The following is a 26831-nucleotide window of genomic DNA, read 5'->3' on the forward strand; positions in this document are numbered from 1 at the left end:
CAATCTTGATTCCAGCTTGAGCTTCATCCAGCCCAGCATTACTCATGATGTACTCTGCATATAAGTTAAATAAGCAGGGTGACAATATACAGCCTTGACGTACTCTCTTCCCAATTTTGAACCAGTCTGTTCCATGTCTGATTCTGACTGTTGCTTCTTGACCTGCATACAGGTTTCTCGGGAGGCAGGTAAGGTGGCCTGGTATTCCCATCTCTTTAAGAATTTTCCACAGTTTGTTGTGATCTACACAGTCAAAAGGCTTTAGCATAGTCAGTGAATCAGAGGTAGATGTTTTTCTGGAATTCTCTTTTTCCATGATTCAACTGATGTTGGTAGTTTGATCTCTGGTTCTGTCTTTTCTGAATTCAGCTTGTACATCTGGAAGTTCAAGTACTCGGTTCAAGTACTACTAAAGCCTAGCTTGAAGAATTTTGAGCGTAACTTTGCTAGCATGTGAAATGAGTACAGTGGTGTGGCAGTTTGAACATTCTTTGGCATTGGAATGAAAACCTTTTCTGGTCCTGTGGCCACTGCTGATTTTTCCAAATTTGCTGTCATATTCAGTGCAGCACTTTCACAGCATCATCTTTTAGGATTTGAAATAGCTTAGCTCGAATTCAGTCACCTCCACTAGCTTTGTTCATAGTGATGTTTCCTAAGGCCCACTTGACTTTATACTCTAGGATGTTTGGCTCTAGGTGAGTAATTACAACATTGTGATTATCTGGGTCATGAGGGCCATTTGTGTATGGTTTCTGTGTATTCCTGCCAGCTCTTCTTAATATCTTCTACTTCTGTTAGGTCTGTATACCTTTTGCATTTCTTTATAGTTATTTTTTTGTAGTTCTTTGCAGTTACTCATTAATTCCAAGATGAATCATGGTGATTTACTCATTGATTGCCTGGTTAAGCCATTCTGCTCGAATTTAAGTATTATGTGTTGAATGGAACAACCTACTTTATAGCATTGCATTATTCTCAGGGTCTCTGTTTTATTTTCTGTGTTATTTCTAGGCCAACTCAAGTAAAAACATTCTTTTTAAATTAGAAGATATTTGTTTTCAGTTGTGAAGCACTTAACAGATTTTTGTAAGTGAAGTATTACATTATACAAAGGGTTTTTTCTAAGTTTATGTACTGTAGTCTTCATGGTTCATACTGTTTCCCTTATCATTTCATTTCTTTTTATATTTTGCATCGTATTTTAAGACTTCTTATTTAGTAAAGTGTGTTTCAAGACTGCTGTGACTTTTGCAGGGAGGGGGTAGTCTGAGGGCTTTTTGTTATTTTTACTGAAGTGTAACGTATAGACTGTAAAATGCAAAATTTTTTAGTGTATGTTTTGATGAGTTTGGACAAATTTATGTTCCTATGTTACCATATTACAATCAAGATCTCTAAATTTTACATCGTCCAAAAATATTCGCTTGTGCTTTTATACATTTAATTCTGCATCACCCAACCAAAGAACCACCAATTTCTTTTTTGTTGCTGTACATTAGATTTGTCATTTTTAGAGGTTCATATAAATGGGACCACATTGTATATTTTCCTTTGATATAACTTCATTTGCCTACCTCATTATTTTTGACATTCATTCGTGTTATATGTATCAGCATTTCTGTTCTTTTTGTTATTGAGTAGTATTCCACTCTATGTATACATCTCAGTGTATCTATTCACCCATGGATGGACATATGGGATTTTTTGGTTTTGTTTTGGCTAAGATGAATAAAGTGGCCATGAACATTTAAATACAAGTCTTCATGGAGACATGTTTTCATTTTTCTTGGATAAATGTCCAGGAATGAAATTGCTTGCTGAGGTGGCAGCTGTACATTTAATGTATGAGAGTTCCACTTGTTCTGTGATCACTTCGGCACTGTTGACCAGAAACCAGTTTACCATGTTTGTGTTGTCTATTTCTAAACTGCTTCTGTTTCATTGATACCTACATCTACCTTACACCAGAACACACTGTTTTGGTTACTATAGTGTTGTAGTGAGTCTAGAAATCAGGTCATGCCAGTCTTCCAATTTTGTCTTTTTCAAAATTGTTTTGGTGATTCTAGAGCCTTTATATTTTTTGTATGCATTTTATAATCAGTTTCTCTAAAAAAACAAGCTGAGGTTTTGATTGAAATTGTATTGAATCCATAGATCAATTTTGCAAGAATTGGGATCTTAATATTGAGTCATCCTATCCATAGACTATTTCTCTGGAGAGAAACAGGTTAATCCATTAATCTATAAAACATTCATTTTTGTCATTAATGTATTATAGTTTTTGTTGTATAAATCTTGCACTTACTTTGTTAAATTTAATTCTGTGTGCTTTATATTTTGGGATGCTGTTATAAATCAGTTGCTCAGAAAGTTTTTATCTTCATCTATTGAGGTAGTTGGCGTTTCTCCTTTATTCTGTTAATATGGTAAATTATTTTGATAATCCTTAAATGTTAAACCAAATTTGTGTTCCTGAGAGACATCACACTTCATTGTAGTGTATTACGCATTTTTAGTAATTGCTGATTCTGTTTGCAAATATTTTCTTAAGAATTTTTGTTTCCTCAACCTGATAACACCTATGAAAAAATCTAAACAATGTCGTGGATTTTTTTCCCTCCATAATTGGGAATGAGACAAGAATGCTTACTCTGACCATTAATATTCAACATTTTACTAGAGATACTAGCCATTGCAATAAGGCAAAGAATAAATAAGAGACATGGAGTTAGAAATAAATAAAAATACTTGATTTTGTTTCCAGAAGACATGTTCATACACCAAATAATTTACTGGAAAAAAGCTATTAGAATTAATTAATAACCTGAACACGATCATAGGAAAATAAATGATTCTATAAAAATTGGTTTTTGTATGCTCATGATGAACAATTGAAAATTAAAATTTAAAAAGCAACATGATTTGGTTTTTGGTCATTTGATTATGTGTCCAAATATGTGTATGTGCATTTTGTGTATTTTCTATTTGTTATTTATATTTATGTTATTTGCTTGGAGTTTTCTTTTTAGAGGTATGAGTTTTTTGTCTTAATTATGGAAAATTCTTGGTGATTATCTTTTAAATATTTCTTCTACTGTGCTCTTCTAAAGATCCACTACCTGTATTTTAGACCATTTGATTCTGCTCCACGGTTTTTGCTTGCTCTTTTCTGTTTTATTGACTTACCAAGTTCAGTGGTTTCTTCCTCAGTTCTCTGCAGTTTGTTGATTAGCCTGTCAAATTCTTTTATATACTATCTTAATTCTACCTTTTCCGTTGTACTCTGCTGAATTCCCCCTATGTTCCTGAAAATTTCCCATTTATTACATCCTCTAACATGTCACTCACAGTTATTTTAAAGTCACTTTTTAAATTTTTCAACATATGGATTATCTCTTGTGCTGTTTATTCCTTTACCTTTTGACAGTTTGTTTTTTTCCTGTGCTTTTTGTCTATATGTTGTGTGGGTTTTGTTTTGTTTAATACATGGGTATCCCTTTAGAAGAACAGTAAAGTCTGAGGTGAATAGAAATGGATCCACCTGTAAGGCAGATAGTATGGAGTGGTTGAGTTAATCTTGTCAGTTGTTGAGCTGGCTTTAGGTTTTGTGTGTGCTGTTTTCATCAGCAGCACATCATTTTATTTTACTCCAGCAGTGGTCCACGGTTTCCTTGTGCTTAGCATGGGGCCTGTGATGCTGGAGCGTTTTTAATCCCTGTTCTTCCTTCACTCGGCGCTTTCGGTAATCCCTGTACTACGGTCACAGAAGGGCTCTTCGTACCTTTCCCCTGTTGCTTCTTACTCATTTCTCGGCTGGAAGATGGGGTTGGTGTGTTTTTGTCCATCGGATAAGCTTTAGTCTTAAGCATTCCTCATGTCCTTGGTCTCTGGGGTTGAGATATACCTATTATTTCTGTCTCAATGTCCCATGACAGCCAAATTCTCCCTTGTATTGTAGGCAGTAAAAGAAAAATTACACATCTCCCACAGCTTTAGGTGTCTGCTTTGTATTAGTGCAGGGACCTAGGTCCAAGTGGCATTCCTGCCCCTTCTCCAGGGACAGGTGGCTTTTGCTTCTGTCCTATATCCAGTCTCTTCTTGGCTGCACAGCAGGAGGCTTTCATAGCCCTTTCCCAAAGGCAGGTGAGTTTTAACTTCCACTCTTCCGAAAAGCAGTGCACCTTTTCCTGGGTTCTGAAGTCAAAAAACTTCCTTGTCTTAACCAGATGGCTTCAGGCTTCTGCTTCATAAGAGAGATGGAGCCAGGGATGTGGTTCTGGTTTTATGTCTATTTCTTGTTGTCAGGCAGTCCCCACTGGTAGTCTTCACTACCATCAGGCATTCCCGCTGTTACTTGCCCCTAATCTTTTTCAGGAATCCTTAATAGAGGCTGGTGGCAAAGAGCTTGCAACTGAGGGGTCATCCTTTCATGTGTCAGGGACTCTCAGTTATTCTAAACTGTTGTACTACCTACACTTGGCCTTTAAATTTATTTAAATATTATCAGACTCTTACTTGCATTTATGGTGGCTACTTCTGTCCTGTGGAGAAGGCAATGGCACCCCACTCCAGTACTCTTGCCTGGAAAATCCCATGGATGGAGGAGCCTGGTGGGCTGCAGTCCATGGGATCACTGAGAGTTGGACACGACTGAGCGACTTCCCTCCCTCCCCTCTGTCCTGTGCTCTGGCAAAAGCGAAATAGTTTGGGCATCCAATCTCTTCCCAAAGGTAGTAACTCGGGAATTTGCTCCTTTGGAGATTCAGTTTCTTAATTGGCTTATTATCTCAGTTCTCTGAGTTTGTGAAAAGTTACACTTTTGTGGATTATTTGACTTCTCGTTATTGTAAGGTCGTAGCAGTGTTCTCTTGTAGCTTTCTAAATCCTCAGCAGTAACGAATTTTCATGAAACTTTTGGGTGTGTGTCTGTGTCTTTTGAGCCTAAATGTAAAATGTGTTTCTTAATGTCGATCACAGTTCAACTTTTTTAAAAGGTAAATTTTTAGAAGAACGTTGGCAATTTTACTTCCATTTCCTATGGTTCAGAATGGGTTTTTTTGGAGGTGTGTTGCCTTTTGAGGTGAATACTCTCTTAGACTTCCTTTTTGGCTTATAAAGGTGACTTTTACTTAGGAAATAAACTTAGTATTCTTGATTCTTAAAAACTTCCCCCATATCAAGAAATGGATAAATAGAGAAAATAGCATGATTTCTTAAGCATCTGTTTTGAAAACTTAATAGTTTAGGTAGTCATTGCAATAATTATTCTTCATGGCACTCAAATAGACCAAAGAAGTTAATTCCCTTCAGAAAGTTCTGCACCTACTCCTGGGAAGTAATTGATTTAGATAATTTGGCTGAATACTTTCTTTTTAATACACTTTTCTATACTGTTTATGTTTTAGAGTTTTGGAGGCTGGAAAAGCAAATGTTATTTTACCAAAAAATTCACCAACAGGAATAACTCATGTGATTGCCAGTAATGCAAGAATCAAGGCTGAACAAGAAAAAGATGACTTTAAGGCTCCGTTCTATCCAATTCAGTATCTGGGAGATTTTCTTTTAGAGGTAAGTTGTTTTTTTTTTAAACATTTTAAAATGTTTATTTTATAAAATTGATATTGTGAATATGTAAAATCAAATTATGTTCTGAGTTTTGAAAATATGATTAGAATTAAAATGATATTTTTAAGGCAATTACTCTGAATTATTTAAATATTTGAAAATACTTGTGATAAAGCTGAAGGGAGCTTGCTTATTACATTTAAAATTTGTCTTATTTAGCGCCTCTACTTTTGTTTTCAGTGTTTTAGTGATGTTTATTATAAAATAATATTAAACATTTTGAATCAGTATAAATAAAACATCAGTGGGCTATAGTATCATGTGAGAATTCTTCACGTATTTTCCCACTGGAAAAGAGGAAGCTGTGTCTAATCTAAGAATTCAGAAATATTTTCCTGTCCTCTTCTTCCACCAGCATCTCCCCACTTGGTATACATACCACTCCTTAAGTTGTCTGAGTGGAAATAACCCTAGAAGAATTGCTTTGAAAGTAAGCAAAGAAAACATTTTTAGAAGGTTCACTTAAGGTAGAAGAGAACCTGCAGTATGTCTAAAAATTAAATCTTGGTCTTCTAGGAAAAATTGGCTCCTTCAGTGTTGCCTATTTCAATAGATACTATACAACCTTTTATCTAATAATTTATTTTAGAATCTTAGGAATAACTCTTGAAACCTTCCTTTATTCCCCATGTTTTGTCAGCTACAAAACCCTATTGATTTTATTCTGAATGCGTCTTGAATAAACTACTTCTCTGCGGTACTAACATCATATTCAGTTCATACTCTTGTCCCTGTGCTCCTAGAATCAACTCCTTGTTACTCTCCCTGTTGTTCTACTTCTTTGCTACTACTCTTGCAAATTTAATTTAGTAATAACTCTTACTTTTTCTTTCTCTAATCCATTCAGCTTCATTCAGAGGGAACAGCTAAAATGCTTTTTCTAAAATAATTCTGATGCTGTCACTTTCCCACTTAAAATTCTCCACTGGCTTCCCATTGCCATAGGATAAAGTTGTAAACCTCTAACATGGCTTTAAGTTCCCACAGGGTTCCTGTCACCCCTACCTTTGCAGCTATAACCTGCTCTCCTTTTCCCTATGCTTGCTATACTGTAGCTGCCTTCCCCCAATTTCTTAAATGGGTTAAGCTACTTCCTATCTCAGTATCTTCTGAAAAGCTATTTTCTCTTCCTAAAAAGCTCCTTTCCACTACTCTCTCGGTCCCTGTGCTTGCCTGCTTTCTGCTTATCATTGAGTTTGCAGTTATAATGTTGCCTCTTCAAGGAAGCCTCCCTGGCCTCCTTAATAAGATAGTTAGGTCCACCTATAATGTGTTCTGATATCATTGTTTTGCTTTATAGTACTCATCACAGTTGTAATTAATTAATTGACTGGTTACCTGGTTAATGTCCTTTCCCCCATCTGTTAATAAGCCAAAAGCACTGTGTCTTCAAGGATGATGTCTGTCTTTTCCATAGTTATATCTGAATCATTTTGCATAAGCCTGGCACATGAATTCTCATTTTATATCTATATTTGTTAGATTAATAGAGAAATTATGAACGACCCTTGAGTATTCCAAGAGTAGATGTAATATATCATTCTATAATTACCTTTCCCTACTGAGTAGCAGCAGTGTGGATTGGAAATTTGACCTTAGTTCAGAGGATGGATCTGCTTGGACTGTGGATAATCTCATTGTCCTTGACAGTGATTGGTCTAGAAATGGGCATGTCAACCAGTTCTAATTCATGGGACATAAAGAGAGGTATGTAAGAGCTTCTGGGAAGTTTCTTTTTCATTCTGAAAAAAGCCTCTGGCAGCCTCACCTTTGCTAGATAAGAAGTGGAAAAATGCCATTCTTTCACCACGAGAAGTACCCTAGGATGAAACCAGTCCTGTAGACAGCAGAGTTTAGAGACAGAATGTAGACTCTCGTAGAAGATACTTGAGGTACTGGATTAGTCAGCCCTGAAGCCTGACTTAGTACTGGACCATGTTGCCATTCTGTGGGGTAGGAATTTCCATGCTGTTTACGTTACTTTGAATTGGTTTTCTGTTAATGGTAGCCAAAAGCATCCTGTCTGCTATACATAACTAAACAATTTAAAGGTAGTATTAACTGTCAACAGAATGAGAACCATTCCTAACTAAACTAGAAAAAGTGTCTAAATTTCCCTTTTTCTATGGAAAGAGATGAATTAAATGTAATATGTGCTTTCTCCATCATCTTATTTTGCAGTAGTCTGACTACAGTCACATTTAGCTGCTGAAGTACTGGAGGGCAGCAATAGTATATCAAGCAAACTTAAAGACAGTCTCTAACTTATATTTGTTTTAGCATAAACTCTGGAGTAGACAGCCGAGAGTTCATAACCATTCATTCCAAATAAGGGAGGCATTTTGTGATCCCTTCTGAGGCGAAGATAAGCAGTTAGCTTCATTTTGATGTCTTGCTTTTCTTGTACCTCTTTGTCACAGAATGTGATACAGCCCTCTTTGGATGGTTTCTGAAGTGTCCTCTAAGAAGGGTTGCCATATAAAATGACTGAGCTAAAAGTAACAACTAAGCAGTTATTTAAAAGAAATAGTTTTGTTTTATCTACTTAACTTTCTGGAAAGTCAATTAGTAACAGAATCAGGAGTTATTTAGTTCAAGTTTATAGATATCTGTTGAAGACTTGCTGTACCAGCCTCTATTCTATGCACTGTAGGAAATGAAAAAGACCACCTGCCAGACTGAGAAAACAGAACATGGCAAAAACAGAATGTGGAAACTGTTAATTACAGTTTAGTGTGTATTGTGTATTGGTAAAATCATGTGCAAGGTGTAGAGATAAAGAAGAGTCGGTGACTAATGAATCTCAGTTGTTTGGCCCAAGGAAGATTCACAAAAAGGAGGGGATCCTTAAGAATATTGAAAATTGCTTTTGGTTTTCGGCCTAAGAAATAAAATGAACTACAGAAAGCTCTTATGGAAATACAGTAGTAATAATTGAAAGAAATATACACTTTTTGTTCCAGATCAACTAATTGTTGGCCTAGATTTGTAACTTATTACTTCATTAACCATAGGAAAGTCATTTATTCTGTGATGGAATTTCTTCCTTTATATGTAAAAACCAATACCTAATTTACTTTGGTTGTTACGAAAATTATTCTGTTATTCTAGGCCATTGTTTATTGATTACTATGTGCCAGGCACTATGCTAAGCACTTTTTACACTTAGTCTTATTTTAAACCACATGTTCCTATATGGTATGTATTATGGCCCCATTTTATGGTTAGTAAAGTATAATTGAGTTTAATAATTTACCCATGATCTTACAACTATCATATCAGACCAAAAATATAAGAGCAAGCACTTAAAAAATTGTAAGACTGCTCTCCTTGAGTCTCCCTTTTCTTATTTTAAGTTTTAATAGCTTTCCTTGATACTTACCTGGTCTCTTTCTGGGTAGTTAAAAAATACTTAATGCTGTAATGATTACCATACACTAGTAGTCATTCTTGGGTTATGAGATTGAGCTTAAGAATCAGGATGCATACTAGTTAGGAACCATGTAGAACACTGGGAATTCGCTGGTGGTCTAGTGGTTGGGACTCAGTACTTCAGGGGGCCTGGGTTCAATCCCTGGCCAGGGAACTAAGATCCCACAAGCCATAGGATGTGTCAAAAAAAAAAAAACAAATATGTAGAGTACAGGGCACTTAAAAGATGCTTTGCTCTGATTACTTGACCTCACTGGCTCTCCATGCAGTCTTGTGAATTCATTGAAGTTGTATGACAACTTGTATGGCTTAATCAAAGAAAAGCCTTATCTATTGGAGATCAAATCATAGCCATACCTGTTTTAAAATAGAAAACACAAAAGTTAAGTATGCGAATCAGAAGCCAAGGCAGCTGTCATTGCCACACTGTTTTGCCCTTAGATAGTAAAATGATGTACTCAGTTAGTAAGCTTTCACTCATCTGTTTGGGAAATACATTATACTATATGAAGAAAATTAGACATGGCCCTCTTTTCCCAGATCATATAGGAAACAGATACCTAACACAGTGCCTAATGTATAGTTGGCATTAAAATATGCATAAAAAAGAATAAGAAATGAATATTTACAGATAAACAATGCCCATATTTTTCACAGGGGTAGCCCTTTGGAGAGCATATTAGTGGCTTGGAGATAATTATATGTTTTAGCACTGTAGAAAATAAATTATTTTCCTGTTTCACATTTGGTGTCATTTAAAATGTCATAGTTTATCAGGTTCTGATTTTTAACTATTTAACTGAAATAGGGTACTTTAATTATACATTTTAATACAGATCAGTATATAGCATCTGAAATGGATGTTTAAGTATACTTTGAAAACAGTATGTTCTTCCCTAGTTGCTAAAATAATGGTATGTTCTTTTGCATATATATTCTAGGTAACTGGAATCTAATTGTGATTAATGCATCCTATATTTTAGACATTCTTTGATGATCTAAGCCTGAGGATCTATCCTCTTTATCAACCGTGTGAAATTTGAAGCCAGAAACTCAGTTTGTCCCCATTACGGTTGTCCTTAATGGAAATTATACATTCAGAGTAATACTTACCTTGATTCTAGGAACAGAAAAGAAGGAAAGTCTTCATTTTTCTTAGTTTTCCATTTCACTTGTTTGAGTAACTGAAGAAGTGTAATCAGCTCCTCTTAGAGATTGTTCTCCAGTGGCAGGATTGCAGGCTGCCAAAGTACCCTCACATCCATCTAGGAAGCCCAGAATAAGTGAAAGGGAACCAGAGATCACACCACAGGCCTTAGCACATTTTGGCTATTTCATAATTGCTCCCTAGGAGGACAGTGATTCTCCAGTCTCTGTGTAAAGATAGTCTCTGAATGTCCTTGCATAAGTACTTGAATTCATCTTTATTCAATTCTTTGTTTCTAAACTTGTAGAATTATATGTATAAGTACACATGCAACTTTTTAAAAGATTATTATTGGTAGGTAGTTATGAAATCAGTTTAGATTTCTTAGCAAGAGAAATGTGTTTGAGATAGTTTGGTGAAGATGATTGCTTATTAATATTCAAGTAAATAAGATTTGTGAGTTCAACTGTTAGTCTGTTTTCTTCTCTGTGTGATGGACATGCAAATAAGTCTTATTAGTAAAAAGCCAAAAAATAATCTGAGAAATAATCTATAATCAGAAAATTTTAAGATAGATTATAACTTGGTAAGGGATTAAATAAAATATTTTGTTTGTGATTATTTATAAAAAGAGTTGTTTGTTACTAGACTAACAAAATATTAGCTTTTCTTGAGATACATTATTACTGCTGCTTTATTCAGGACCTTTGTTGTAATGATTTTTTTTTTCCCTTCAAGGAATTTACTAGTGTTTAATAAACTTTGATTTAGGTGCAATTTTTCTACTTGTTTGACTACTAAAATATTTTGCAATTATAAAATTGGATATCACATAGAGTATATAATATTGAAATTATACTTAATTGGTTGCCTAAACCATTTTTACATACCTACAGAAAGAAATTCATAACGATGAAGATTGCCAAACCAATTCTGCTTGGAAGAACCATAGTAGTCAAGAGAAAAACAATGATTTCAGGAAAAATATGGGATTTTTTGAAATGAAAGGTACCTTAAAAGAGACCATGTGCAGAACACAGGTAACATTTTATCATCTAAAAGAACAAAAATTTTCTGTTTCTGATTTTTCTTTCAAAATTGTAGGAGAGGTATTATTTGATGGAAAAACACTGATTTTGGAATCACAGAGCTGGTATTAGAACCCAAATCTGATTTACAGTCTATAATTTGAACATAGTAGGTCTATAATTTGAACATAGATACTGTCCTATGTCTCTGTTTTGAAGCTCTTATTGAAGTGATGCATATGTACATATAGAAATTCAGTTTCTAATACATAGTGTATTCTCAACACATGATAATTACTTAAAACAACTCTGTATGTTGAATGTAATGTGTGTCTTACAAAGGAGTCAGCAATATATGTATTGATATTCATGGTCTAAATTCAGGCATTTTACTACATATAGATCAGGTTTTCTTCAGAGGCATAAGGGAATTTACTTTGATTAAATATGGAAAACAAAAAAACATGAAGGACTCTGAACTTGAAGCAATGAAAAGTACCTTCAGAAAGTATATATGTGGCTCTCAACTAAAACTTTTCAGATAGCAGGAGCAACTAAAACAGTCTAAACTAAAATATTTTTTAATATGATTAGAAACAAATTAAAATTTGTTTTTACTGCATCTGTCGGATTTTTTCCTCGCGAATTAGAGAAACAATTTGGAACTAATACAACTAAATAGTACCTTACAAAATCATATATGGAGAGAGTAAATAAAATGTTCCAAGAGCTTAAAATATTTTTGCATTTTTTTCTAGCTTATTCAAAATACAGTTGTTGGTGGGAATATAAATTAGTACACCCACTGTATGGCAATTTCTCAGAAAAACTAAAACTGGAACTACCATTTGATTAAGCAGTTTCATTCCCGGGTACATATTGGGGAAAAAAAGAAACTGCCATGATATGAAAGCAACCTAAGTGTGCATCAACAAATGAATGGATAAAGAAGATGGGATATATATATATATATTACTATATATATGTGTGTGTGTATTTATACACATATAGTGAAATACTACTTATTTTAAAAAAATAAAAGTTTGCTATTTGCAACAACATTGATGGAGTTGGATTCCCAGGTGGTGCTAGTGGTAAAGAACCCACCTGCCAAAGCGGGAGATATAAGAGATGTGGGTTTGATCCCTGGGTTGAGAAGATCCCTTGGAGGAAGGCATGGCAAATCCACTCCAGTGTTCTTGCCTGGAGAATCCCAGGGACAGAAGAGCCCAGCAGGCTACGGTCCATAAGGTGGCAAAGAGTCAGACTCAACTGAAGTGACTTAGCACACACGGATGGACTTAGAGAGTGTTACACTAGTAAAGTAAGTCAGAGAAAGACAAATGCAGTATAATTTATATTTGGAATCTAAAAGATAAAGCAAACTAGAGAATAATCCAAAAATGAAATGGACTCACAGATATGGAGAACAAACTAGTGGTTACCAGTGCGGAGAGGGAATGGTGATGGCAGGAAGTGCAGTATAGGGGTGGGGGGAGTAAGAGGCACAAACCATTACGTGTGAAGTAAGCTGCGAGGATATATTGTACAACACAGGGAATATAGCCAGTATTTTATAATAACTGTAAGTTGAGTATAACCTTTAAAAATTGTGAATCACGACGTTGTACACCTATAACATATAATATTGTACATCAGCTATATCTCAATTTTAAAAAGTAAAAAGAATACATCTGTAAATATCTTGTTCTTTTTAGAACTCAGAAGAATGTATTATCAAATTCAGGTAGCAATTGCTATTTTTTTAAATAAGTTTCTTTGTACAAAGAATAAATAATATAGTTTGCAATACTTTTTATCTTGTTTAATGGTCGAGAAGATCCCCTACAGAATGGAATGGCTACCCACTTCAGTCTTCTTGCCTGGAGGATTCCATGGACATAAATAAGAGTCTGGTGGGCTACAGTCCATGGGATCGCAGAGTCGAACACTACTGAGCAACTGACACACACACACATTATTATTATAGGGCTTCCCAGGTGGCACTAGTGGTAAAGAACCTGCCTGCCAGTGCAGGAGACATAAATTTGTGGGTTCAGTCCCTGAGAGAAGATCCTCTGAAGGAGGGCATGGCAACCCAACCCAGTATTTTTGCCTGGAGAATCTCCGTGGACAAAGGAGCCTATGGGCTACAGTCCATAGGGTCGCAAAGAGTCAGACACGACTTTATTATTATATCACAATGTTATTATATCTATTTCTTATACAGAGATTTTCTGAAATGTTTAATTTGATATGCCTAAATAATGGCAAGACTCTATTTGATATCCAGCATTATTTTAACAAATACTTGGAAAATAGTGAAGATAACCAAATCTGTTTGATTAAGCATATGGCAACTTTTTTAAAAAGCAGAGATTCCAAGAAAGATCAAGTTAACAAAATACCTGAATTAAATACATGTGCAAACACTTCGAGAACTAAATATCTGTATTTTTCTGCTTCATCGTAGTATAGCTAAAATGTAATATAATTCATAATACTCTGTTTAATCTTAGGTGTATGTTTTATGAAACCTATTTTTCTGAGTGAGATTTTTGTTTTGACTTGCATTGGTTGTGTTGAGGCTTTGCTTAATCTATGCTCTAACTAAAGTATTTTTATAAACATGCAGAAAGAAATGAAAAATCATGATGAAGATGTTAATATTAGTTCTATTTTGACTGAACATCAGAGCAAAGAAAAATTCAGAGATTCTAGGAAAGATTTGAAATTTGTTAAAATGAGAAATGCCTTAGGAAGGCATACTTATGGAAATCAGGTAAGACCTTCCCAAGTAAAAGTTATCTATATTTTATAGTCTTTTCTAATTTTGTCATTTGTGAAGTTGTTTCTTCTGAACTGTGTGTTTATGTGTTGATAAAGCATTTGTGTACAGTGTTTGAAAGAGTAAAAAAGTGAATATAAGAAATGGAGCATTCCCAACTTTTGAACATCTCGCTCTGTGTCATTTCTAAACTGTGTCCCTTTTTCTTCCTCTTACCCATGATAGGTAATCTCTGTGTTGGAATTTGTTTTATTTTCTTGGTTTTCATTATAGTTTTACTACCTACTAATATGTATTGTCCCTCCCAGTAAGTTTGCCTGTTAATGAACTTGTGTAGTTCATGGTATTTGTAATCTTCTGTAACTTGCTTTTTTGTTGGTACATATATTTCATTGTTTCACAATTATACTTTTTATCCATTTGACTATTGATAAGTATTTGGGCTTCTTTTTGTTTGTTTTTGATGGATTGTTTGGTTTTTTTAATTATGAGCATTTATGTTATGAGCACTGTGAATATTTTCTTATTGATTCTTGGTGCACATGTTCCAAGAGTTCCTCTAGCCTAGGATATGTGCCTGAGAGAATTCTAGGTCATAAGAACTGTACGTGTTGAACTCTACTAAGTAATGACCAACTAAGTAATGATCTGCTGAGCTTTCCAAAATACTGATGTATACCCACTCCAACAGTAGGTGAGGTTTCCTATTATATATAACTATTTTTTAATGTGTTTTAAGTCAGACTCTTCTTGAATTTATTTGGATTTAGTAATGTACATCATTGATGTTAAGATTTGTTTAATTTTGGTCTAAATATATGTAGAAGGAAATTAAGAAAAAAGATGAAGATATTCAAAGGATTTATACTTTGAGGAAAAAACGCAAAAAAGAGAAAGAAAGAGATTCCAGGAAGGACACTGAACGTGACAGGAGTACCTTAAGAAAGCACGTTTATAGAGATCAGGTAAAGTTTTGTAAGCTAAGCTAAAAAAGAAGTTTTAATTTTCTCTGGTTCTTCCTTAATATCACCTTTACATATAATCTGATTTTTGTGATTGCTTGCTATGTCAAATGTAACCTGTACGTCTTATGAAAAGAATTTTCTCATTTTCTTCTGGTATAATATTCACAATTTTATAATTAGCTTTGGTTCACAATGAAAGTCTTTTTACATGTGTACAGAAAAAATTTGAAATAAGAATCAAGATGTTCAAATATGTTTTATTTTGCCTGACAAAAAGGAAAAGAAAGGTTCTGGGAAAAGAGGGTAAAATTTTTAAAATGGAAAATACATGGTATGTAATTTGAGTAATACATTCTAATCTAAATTTTAGTTTATCTTGTTCATCCCTGGTATAGTATAGACCATTATTAATAAGATAGATTGTCTTTTTAAAAATTTGTATTTTATTCATTCATTTATTTTTGGCTGTGCTGGCTCCTTGTTACGGCATGGGCTCTTCTCATTGCAGCAAGCAAGGGCTGTTCTCTAGTTGAAATGTGCGGGTTTCTCATTACAGTGGCTTCTCTTGTTGCAGAACACTGGCGCTCGGGTGTGCAGGCGTCAGTTAGTTGTGGCTCATGGACTCAGTAGTTGTGGCTCCCGGGCTGTAGACAAGCTCAATATTTGTGGTGCACGGGCTTACTTGCTCTGTGACATGTGGAATCTTCCCAGATCAGAGATAGAATCATTGTCTCCTGCAGGTGGATTCTTTACCACTGAGCTACCAGGGAAGCCCCAATATCTTTTCTTTTAAACGAAGATCCTTCTTGAGCTAATTTTTCTAGAGTATAACTTTGTTTTACCATATAAACCATAGCATGTTTACATGTATTCAGAAGGATCTTCAGAAAAGTGATAAAGGTAAATAAACAATCATGTTTTGTGGTTGTGAGTGCTTGGTCATGTCTGATTCTTTGCGACCCTGTGAAGTGTAGCCTGCCAGGCTCCTCTGTCCATGGTATTCTCCAGGCCAGGATACTGGAGTGGGTTGCCATTTCCTACTCCAGGGATCAAACCCACATCTCCTGCATTGGCAGGCGGATTCTTCACCACTGCACCACCTGGGAAGCCCCATTTTTGTGGGAACATGACAACAAAAATAAGAGAGGTTTCAGAAAAGATTTGGAATAGGTTAAAAGGAAAATGCTTAAGGAAGGGAACATGTAAATATCAGGTAAAACTTTCCAATTAAAACATATGATTTTTATTTTTTAAATTGTGTACTCTTTTTCTAATATGATTGTAAGGTCTTTGCTGTGATTAACACTGCATGAATGTGTTTTATGTTGTCCGTTGTGATACTTAGCATTTGTGTTAACATTGTCTAAAGCACTTCTTATATGTATACAGAAAGAAATGAAGAATTCTGTTTTTGCTGGTCATGCCAAAGAATCAAAAACCAAGGATATCAGGACAGATGTGGATATTGCTGACCTAAAGAATGCCTTAAGGAAACACATATATAGAGCTCAGGTAGAATTTGACATACAAAAAAAACTTTGTGTAGTTTTCTTATTATTCTGCAGTGTTACCAGTATATAATAATAGTAATAACAATGATGGGTCATTTTATTATATTTAATATGTCTTAACATAATTTTCTTAGTTTATTAATTTTTGTAAATAGTAATTATTGTATTTGGACAGTGAGTAAGAAAATGTAAATTGATGAATTCTCTGCTGTTTGTAACTCAGTGACGTCATGGATAAATTATGAGTTTTACAAATCTCTAAGTTGTTGGTGTTCCTTGGTTTAGCCTCAGTTTGAGGAAAGCTTTAAGGCGCCCTGGGTTTAGGGGAAGGGCTTTTTCAGGGTTCTTGCCCTGCCCCAAGTAATAGGGTATCCCTAATGATGTGGGATCACCATCTCTTCTCCCTGTCTTCAGAGTAAAGGACTTTTTTCCCCCTGCCTTTATTCAGCAGGTTATTGGTTTTCATCTGTGTCCTGAGGGTAAATAACCACATTTGCTGCCTTGACCACAGCAGCCACTTTTCTTTCACGTTTCAGCCTTCACCACCTGGGAGACTGACTTCAGTCTCCCATCCTGTCCCTTTTCCTTTCCCTGAGTACACAGTGACGTCCATGGAGGAGATCATGCCATTGAGTGCAAATGCCCCTTATTTTATTGATTCCCAGGAGTTTTGTTCTCTCACTGTGTCCCACACTTGGCCATTAGCAAGTGGCAACAAATTTAAATTGAAATTTTCCTACCTACTGTAATGGAGTCCTCCTCTTCTTACTCCACTGTCTCAGATAAATCAGTGCTCATGTCCTTGGAGGCTCCTGTCTTTCTTCATATTTCTGTTTAGTTGGTTGCCCTAAGACCTCTGCTGTCAGAAGGGTTCAGGTAAAGTTAGGATTTCATAGATTTTCCAGCTTTTTATTGTTTGTAATGTGGGAACACCTCTCCTTCCAGCTTTCAATATCCTAAGTGGAAGCTAGATATCTATCATTGTTTTCATTTGTATTCCTTGTGTTATAGTAGCAAGATGGAGCATATTTTATGCCTTCACTTGCCACGTGTGTATTTTTTCCCCTGCCAGTTGCTTGTTGGTATTCTTTCCTGTATTTTTCCTGTAGGTGGTTTTGTACCATTGCTTCTGGAACTCTTGATGTAATCAAGGTGTTATCTCTTTTCATGTTTGTTGCAAATATTTTTCCAGTATAATTTTTTAAACAAATACAAACTTAGAGGTATTTGACAACAGTAGAGGAAGATTTTACCTGTGATTATGTATAAAACATGACTACATTTTTTTCCTGTGTATTTTTTGTACAAATATGCTCTCCATTTATATTTCTAATAATTCAAATACTAAGCACAGTGGACCTCTTCAGGTCTTGAAAGTGAATATGACTTTACCTTTTTTAAAATATAAATTTATTTATTTTAATTGGAGGCTAATTACTGTACAATATTGTATTGGTTTTGCCATATGTTGACATGAATCCACCACGGGTGTACATGTGTTCCCCATCCTGAACCCCCCTCCCCAACGCATCCCTCAGGGTCATCCCAGTGCACCAGCCCCAAGCACCCTGTATCATGCATCGAACCTGGACTGGCGATTCATTTCACATATGATAATTTACATGTTTCAATGCCATTCTCCCAAATCATCCCACCCTCGCCCTCTCCCACAGAGTCCAAAAGACTACTCTATACATCTGTGTCTCTTTAGCTGTCTCGCATACAGGGTTATCGTTACCATCTTTCTAAATTCCATATATATACGTTAGTATGTTGTATTGGTGTTTTTCTTTTTGGCTTACTTCAATCTGTATAATAGGCTCCAGTTTCATTCACCTCATTAGAACTGATTCAAATGTATTCTTTTTAATGGCTGAGTAATATTCCATTGTGTATATGTACCACAGCTTTCTTATCCATTCGTCTGCTGATGGGCATCTAGGTTGCTTCCATGTCCTGGCTATTATAAACAGTGCTGCGATGAACATTGGGGTGCATGTGTCTCTTTCAGATCTGGTTTCCTTGGTGTGTATGCCCAGCAGTGGGATTGCTGGGTCATATGGCAGTTCTATTTCCAGTTTTTTTTAAAGAATCTCCACACTCTTCTCTATAGTGGCTGCACTAGTTTGCACTCCCATCAACAGTGTAAGAGGGTTCCCTTTTCTCCACACCCTCTCCAGCATTTATTGCTTATAGATGTTTGGATAGCAGCCATTCTGGCTGGTGTGAAATGGTACCTCATTGTGGTTTCAATTTGCATTTCTCTAATAATGAGTGATGTTGAGCATCTTTTCATGTGTTTGTTAGCCATCTGTATGTCTTCTTTGGAGAAATGTCTGTTTAGTTCTTTGGCCCATTTTTTGATTGGGTCATTTATTTTTCTGGAATTGAGCTGCAGGAGTTGCTTGTATATTTTTGAGATTAATTCTTTGTCAGTTACTTCATTTGCTATTATTTTCTCCCATTCTGAAGGCTGTCTTTTCACCTTACTTATAGTTCCCTTTGTTGTGCAAAAGCTTTTAATTAGGTCCCATTTGTTTATTTTTGCTTTTATTTCCAACATTCTGGGAGGTGGGTCATAGAGGTGATCATAGAGATCATAGAGGTTCTGAGGTGGGTCAACTGCTGTGATTTATGTCAGAGAGTGTTTTGCCTATGTTTTCCTCTAGGAGTTTTATAGTTTCTGGTCTTACGTTTAGATCTTTAATCCATTTTGAGTTTATTTTTGTGTATGGTGTTAGAAAGTGTTCTAGTTTCATTCTTTTACAAGTGGTTGACCAGTTTTTCCAGCACCACTTGTTAAAGAGATTATCTTTTCTCCATTGTATATTCTTGCCTCCTTTGTTGAAGTTAAGGTCCATAGGTGTGTGGCTTTATCTCTGGGCTTTCTATTTTGTTCCATTGATCTATATTTCTGTCTTTGTGCCAGTACCATACTATCTTGATGACTGTGGCTTTGTAGTAGAGCCTGAAGTCACGCAGATTGATTCCTCCAGTTCCATTCTTCTTTCTCGATATTACTTTGGCTATTCGAGGTTTTTTGTGTTTCCATACAAATTGTGAAATTATTTGTTCTAGTTCTGTGAAAAATACCTTTGGTAGCTTGATAGGGATTGCATGGAATCTATAGATTGCTTTGGGTAGTATAGTCATTGTCACTATATTGATTCTTCCAATATATGAACATGGTATATTTCTCCATCTATTTGTGTCCTCTTTGATTTCTTTCACCAGTGTTTTACAGTTTTCTATATATAGGTCTTTTGTTTCTTTAGGTAGATATATTCCTAAGTATTTTATTCTTTTCGTTGCAATGGTGAGTGGAATTGTTTCCTTAATTTCTCTTTCGGTTTTCTCATTGTTAGTGTATAGGAATACAAGGGATTTCTGTGTGTTGATTTTATATCCTGCAACTTTACTATATTCATTGACTAGCTCTAGTAATTTTCTGGTGGAGTCTTTAGGGGTTTTTATGTATAGGATCATGTCATCTGCAAACAGTGAGAGTTTTACTTCTTCTTTTCCTATCTGGATTCCTTTTATTTCTTTTTCTGCTCTGATTGCTGTGGCCAAAACTTCCAAAACTCTGTTGAATAGTAGTGGTGAGAGTGGGCACCCTTGTCTTATTCCTGACTTTAGGGGAAATGCTTTCAATTTTTCACCATTGAGGAAAATGTTTGCTATGGATTTATGACTTTACCTTTTAAGCTATTTTAATTTAGAAAGGGGGGAAAAAAGAAACTGTTCATACTCAAGAGAGTGCCATGTCCCTAAAATGGTAGAGGTCATTAGTAAACATGAGAACAGATCAGTTACATCTGTTAATGTCTTCCCAATCTGTTTTGTACGTTTGACCAAGGTTTTAAACTTTGTAAGCTGAAGTGTGTTTTTCGACCTAAAAGTGTTTAATTAACGATTTCTGTTTTGTAGGCTGTAAAATACCACTGCATTAGAATAGATAAACAACCAGCATACAATGTTGAGGTAAGAGATTTGGAGTAAGGTGGTAATGGGGTCAAAAAGAAGCTTTCCGTTTTGTTATTCCTGGGTTTTTTTGTTTGTTTTGTCTGTGCTGGGTCTTCATCGCTGCACAGGCTTTTCTCCAGTGTTGGTGAGCCAGGGCTCCTCTCGCTACAGTGCATGGCTTGCTCCTTGCCGTGGCTTCTCTTATTACAGAGCCCAGGCTCTAGGGCATGTGGGCTCAGTGGTGGCGGCTCCCAGGCACGGGCTTGGTGGTTGGTGGCACATGGGCCACATGTGCCCTCAGCATGCGGTATCGTCCCGGAAAAGGAAGATCCTTAATGTGTCTCCTGTATTGGCAGGCGGATTCTTTACCTCTGAGCCATCAGGAAATCCCTTGTTTTAGGGTTTTTTTTGATATAAAGAAATGTGCTGTCAGCAAGACAGATTCCTATCAGATTTGAAATGTAGTTTCTCTCATCAGATATGAAAAAAAAATAGTATTTTCTCAAAGCTCAAAAAAAAATTTTATGCAATGATAAAAATTGATAAGAATTTAAAACTTGTGTGCATCACAGGTGAGTTGTGCATCTGTATTCATACATTTTGTAGCTTTCATAATTACTACTTACATTAAATTTTCAGTATAATATTTATGAGTATATTTTTTTTGTATCATTCATTCCTTCAAAATTGATTTCTTTATTCTATTTAGTCTTTCACAGTATTCTTGATTCTCAACTAGTTCAAAGTAGTCACTTTTATTGTTAAAAATATTTTGAACAAGGAGGATGTGTTTTGTGGAACTCTTAAGAGTTATGTTAATGTGCATCTTCAGACTCATTTTATGCTACAGCAATTGTTACTTTTTGCAGATACTGATTGTGCTTGATGACATCTTAATATATGCAGTATGTGTTAATAGACACGGTTTGCTTTTAAGTTTAAAAGTACAGCAAAAAGTAATTCTGCATCTAAAGTAGAACTGTATGTATATGCACTGGCGTGTGTGAATAGATCGCCAGTGGGAATTTGCTGTTTGACTCAGAGAACTCAGACTGAGCTCTGTAACAACCTGGAGGGCAGGAATGGGCGGGAGGCGGGAAGGGATTCAAGAGAGAAGGGGCATGTGCATATGCATGGTTAATTCACGTTGATGTGTGACAGAAATCAGACCACTATTGTAAAGCAATCGTCAATCAATTAAAAATAAGTATTTTTTAAAAATTAAAAAAAACTATGTGTGGTTGTACTTTTAACTGAAGTCTCATTATTAGCCAGACTGTGCAAATGCCTTTTGAAGTTTTCCTTAGGGGTAATATTTCCCTATATGATTCAAGGTGACAAAGACTAATAAATAGAGCAGTTAACAATGTATATGTTTTGCAGTACAATTTTATTGTTGTAAAAAACACATTCATATAAATCATTCTTTCTGAACCATGTAACAACCTAGTGAACTAGTGAGACCAGAGATTGTTCATTTTACAGATGAGGAAATTCAGGCTCCTTACTAATTGAAAATTTCATCTCAGAATATTCCTCTTCTTTTTTGTGAGTCATAGAATCTTTCCTTTCATAGGTTAAAAATGCTGAATTTCCACGAGGAATATTAAACTTAATTGAAAGCCTCATAGAAGGACAGTTTTTTAAAGAAGCAATTGAGGAACTTTCCTCTTTGCAAGCACATTATATCCCTCCTGTTTGCCTTCTCCATGCTCTTCTAGAAAACATTCTACAGGTAAGAGCAGTCTTATGTGTTTATAGTCTTTCAAAGAATTTTAAAATGCACATTCTCTCTTTTTTTGCACGTTTATATTGTTACTTTCGTATGTTTATATTATTATGTATATATTTATTATTTTCTCTCTTCCTTGTTTGTTCCCCTCATTTTAATAAGAAAAGAGACACCTATTTATTACTATTTCTTTTCTGTTTTTAAAGTAAGTACTTCTGAGAGTTTTAATATTTTTCTCAGAATTTTTTTTCTATGGCAGTAAAGTAACGTAAAAATCAAGCTGCAGAGATCTAGGTCATTTAGTAAATTACTCAGTACATTGGTAATCATTTTTATTCATAGTGTATGTAGATACTGAATTTACTCTTTAAACTGTGAAAACCAATGAAAATAGCTTTTCAAAGGTATATTTCTCGTCATATTCTTTATCAAGGTACCAATTTGAAGAAAAAACAGGTTTAAGCTGTGTCAGACTAATGTTGGTAATAAGTCAGAATGTTGCGTGTAAAGTTTCTTTAGTTTATTTCAAGTCACATTTTGGGACTCAATCTCAGTATAATCATGAGAAGTAAAATGGACATTTCATATAAATTAGTCCCAGTAGCTGAGATTATCTAATATATAGATACATGTTTAGAGTATGTCTCTCTCTTGGTTGCAGTATTCAGTTAGCTAAATATCCTGCTCCCATCTGTTCTCCTTTGTCCAAACATATTTTTGCCAAGAAGGTTAGATCTGGGTTATTAGAGTTTTAAACTAAATTAGCTGGTAAACTGTGCTTTTAGCCATCTTGTTTTCTGTCTTTGTTTTTAAATAATAGGATAACATAGATACGTTTTCTGGTCGATACTTTCATATATTGTCCGCTCTCCTTCACCTTCACCCTCCTTGGAAGTCCCCAGCCATGTCAACATATTACTTAGAGTTGTTTCAGTGTCCAACTTGTATGAAAGGTACATGGTCTCTAATAGAAGTGCTTATCAGGTAAGGAATTTCACATGTAAGGATGCTCAATTTCATATAGTCAGTGTTCTCCTATGTATTTTTTAGATACTGATAAAATAAATGTTTCTTTTTAGAAGAAGTTATTTTTGTGTGTGTAATGTTTGCATGTTGTGTTTAACATAAGGGCTAAATTGGTCATGTTTGTCAATCATTTTATTTTTAAAAAATGTTTAATAAATATATGAAATGGACTTACAGGAATGCTAAATCATTCTTTGTTTTCTTTTTAACAAAATAAATTTGAACTTTGTTGTAAACAGTAAGAGAATAAATTTACTGGATATGAACATTATCAAATTTTGGTCATTATCAGTATAAACATTTGTAACTGTGTACAGTCTGCTTTAGTGTTTCTCTTATATTTTTTTCAGCTAGAAATTTGAATTTTGAAACTGAACTTAATGTTGCCTAAATATGTCATCTTTTTCATGCCTCTGCACATGCTGTCATCTGCCTAAATCCTTCCTTTGTCTTACATATGTTAATCTTTTCAGAAATCCCTCGTATTTCTGCTGCTTTCTCTCAGACAGGACTAATCGATTTTTTCATTTTTTTCTGATAGCTCTCTGTATCTGATAGCTCTCCTTTGTCTGGAAAGTACTTTGTTTTTATCCAAATGTTTGATTTTAGCAGGAGTCCATAGTAGTAAGAGAAGGGTTACTTGACTAGCCAGGCAAAGGCTAGATCGTTGGTTACTTCTTTGAGGTCATAAGGATTTACCTACCATCTTGATTGTATTATATTTAACACAAGCTAATTGACTAGCTAGCATGCATTATTTATTCTTAAAAAAAATAAAGTTATTGAGTAGTTATTGGTAGCCAGGCACTGTGCTATGTTTCAAGGGGTGAAAAGATAAAATCGTAATTTCTGCACCCTTTTTCTTAGCTTCTGCACTTTTGAAGATATGAGCATAATTCTAACACAGTACTGTCTCAGCACAGGTGTAGGAAGTGAGGATATATGGTTTACTTATTTGCCATTGTTCCTAATTTTCAAATCTGTTTCTTCCTTCATTGTCATCACCTTCTTTTAAAAGCCTTCATTGCTTCTTATGTAAACTGTTGCACTACTCATCTTGTTGACCTTGATTCTACTTTTTTCCTTTTGTCTTCTAAAGTATTCCAGTATGGTCTTTCCAAAGTGGTCTTATCATTTCCCAGATAAAAGTCCTTCATTAAGACATAACATCACCTATAGAAAACATTTAAAATTCCTTCGCAAAACATGTAAGACCCTCCATAATTTAGCCCTATATGTGTCTCATTCTTATCTTCATCTTTTCACCAAGTGTACCCGTTGACTGAACTCCTTTTTATTTCTTTTTAAAAAATTTTATTTATGTATGTATTTTTGACCATGCTGGGTCTTTGTTGCTGTGTGGGCTTTCTCGAGTTGCAGCAGGCAGGGGCTACTGTATATTGTGGTGCCAGGGCTTCTCCTTGCAGTGGCTTCTCTTGCGATGCATGGACTTTGGGGCAGGCAGGCTTCGGTAGTTGTGGCTCCTGGACTCTTCTAGGGCACAGGCTCTCTGGTTGTGGCTCACATGCTTCGTTGTTCCATGACATGTGGAATCTTCCCCAAATAGGGGATTGAACCCATGTCTCCTTCATTGGCACGCAGTTCTTTGCCACCACACCTCCAGGGAAGCTCCTCTTTTTCTATTCTTAACCCTTTGCTCTTAGATTTTCTCTGTCTTCTATAAACTGCCATTCCTGCCACCGTGTAAATACCTGGCCACTCCTAATTATCCTTTAGAGTGCAAGTCAAATGCCACTTCCTCTCTCTCGCCCTTTGCCTTGAGTTACGTTTCTTATTTAAATCAACCTCTTGCTTTTTTTTTTTTAATGCTTTATTTTAGTAATGTTAGTTTGTAACATTATATAAGTTGCATATGAACATTGTATTTCTACTTTTGTGTACCTGCATTGTGCTCACCAGCATAAACTGAGTTTTCTTCTGTCACCATATAGTTGATCTCCTTCTCTCCACCCACCCCCAACCCTTTCCCCTCTGGTAACCACTACTCTATTTGTATCTGTGTGCTTGTTTGGTCTAATTTGCTCATTTGTTTTGGTCATTTGTTTTTTATATTCCACAATCATAGGGTATATGTCTTTCTCTGACTTGTTTCACTTAATACACTCAAAGTCTATCCATGTTGTCACAAATGGCAAGATTTTTTTTTTCTGAGTAGTATTCCATTATGTGTATGTGCGTTAATGTGTGTCATATCGTTATTCATTTGTTGGTGGGCTCTCAAGGTTAGATCCATATTTTGGCTAGTGTAAAATATTGTTGCAATAAACAAAGGATGTGTATATCTTTTCAAATTAGTGTTTTCTTATTCTTTGGGTAAATGCCCAGGAGTGGGATACCTGGATCTTAATGGTATCTGTCCTTAAGAAAAAAAATTTACACATTATATTGAAGTACAGTTGACTTACAGTGTTTTCAAGTGCACAGCAAGGCGATTCACTTACACATATTATTGTTGTTCAGTCACTCAGTCGTGTCCGACTCTTTGCGACCCCGTGGACTGCAGCACACCAGGCTTCCCTGTCCTTCACCATCTCCTGAAATTTGCTCAAACTCATGTCCTTTGAGTTGATAATGCCTTCCAACCATCTCATCCTCTGATAATGTCGTTCCCTTCTCCTCCTGGCCTCAGTCTTTCCCGGCATCAGGGTCTTTTCCAGTGAGTCGGCTCTTCACAACAGGTGGCCAAAGTACTGGAGCTTTAGCTTCAACATCAGTCCCTCCAGTGAATATTCACGGTTGATTTCCTTTAGGATCGACTGGTTTAATTTCCTTGCTGTCCAAGGGACTCTGAGGAGTCTTCTCCAACACCACAGTTACAAAGCATCAATTCTTTGGCGCTTAGCCTTCTTTACGGTCTAGCTCTAACATCCATACATGGCTGTTGGAAAAACGTAGCTTTGACTAGATGGACCTTTGTTGGCAAACTGATGTCTTGTCTGTTTAATAAACTGTCTAGCTTTTCATAGCTTTTCTTCCAAGGAGCAGGTGTCTTTTAATTTCGTAGCTGCAGTTACCGTCCACAGTGATATTGAAGCCCAAGAAAATAAAGTCTGTCACTGTTTCTTTTTCTGTCACTTTTCCCGTCTATTTGCCATGAAGTGATGGGACCGGATACCACGATCTTAGTTTTTGAATGTTGAGTTTTAAGCCAGCTCTGTCACTCCCCTCTGTCACCTTCATCAAGAGGCTCTTTAATTCCTCTTCACTTTGTGCCATAAGGGTGGTGTTACCTGCATATCTGAGGTTATTGGTATTTCTCCCGGAAGTCTTGATTCCAGCTTGAGCTTCATCTAGCCTAGTGTTTCTCATGATGTACTCTGCATGTAAGTTAAATAAACAGGGTGACAGTATACAGCCTTGACGTACTCCTTTCTCAATTTGGAACCAGTGTGTTGTTCCATGTCCAGTTCTAACTGTTGCTTCCTGACCTGCATACAGAGTTCTCAGGAGGTAGGTAAGGTTGTCTGGTATTCCCATCTCTTTAAGAATTTTGTTGTGATCCACAGAGTCAAAGGCTTTAGCATAGTCAGTGAAGCAGAAATAGATGTTTTTCAGGAATTTCCTTGCTTTTTCTGTGATCCAGC

The 26831-nt window shown here is 35.6% G+C and overlaps 1 protein-coding gene across 2 annotated transcripts in view; it reads left to right on the forward strand.

Moving 5' to 3' along the window:
- SLF1 (SMC5-SMC6 complex localization factor 1) overlaps positions 1–26831 on the forward strand; it is a 69347-nt gene that overhangs the window by 13374 nt on the left and 29142 nt on the right. For both annotated transcript variants that reach the window (XM_043913613.1, XM_043913614.1), the window contains exons 5-12: positions 5412–5574; positions 11107–11250; positions 13874–14020; positions 14851–14991; positions 16381–16503; positions 20433–20486; positions 22045–22203; positions 23021–23184. In XM_043913613.1, the coding sequence (XP_043769548.1) occupies positions 5412–5574; positions 11107–11250; positions 13874–14020; positions 14851–14991; positions 16381–16503; positions 20433–20486; positions 22045–22203; positions 23021–23184 (1095 nt within the window). The remainder of the gene's footprint in view (positions 1–5411; positions 5575–11106; positions 11251–13873; positions 14021–14850; positions 14992–16380; positions 16504–20432; positions 20487–22044; positions 22204–23020; positions 23185–26831) is intronic.

Source organism: Cervus elaphus, chromosome 9 (assembly GCF_910594005.1).
Source record: "Cervus elaphus chromosome 9, mCerEla1.1, whole genome shotgun sequence".
Lineage (NCBI taxonomy): Eukaryota > Metazoa > Chordata > Mammalia > Artiodactyla > Cervidae > Cervus > Cervus elaphus.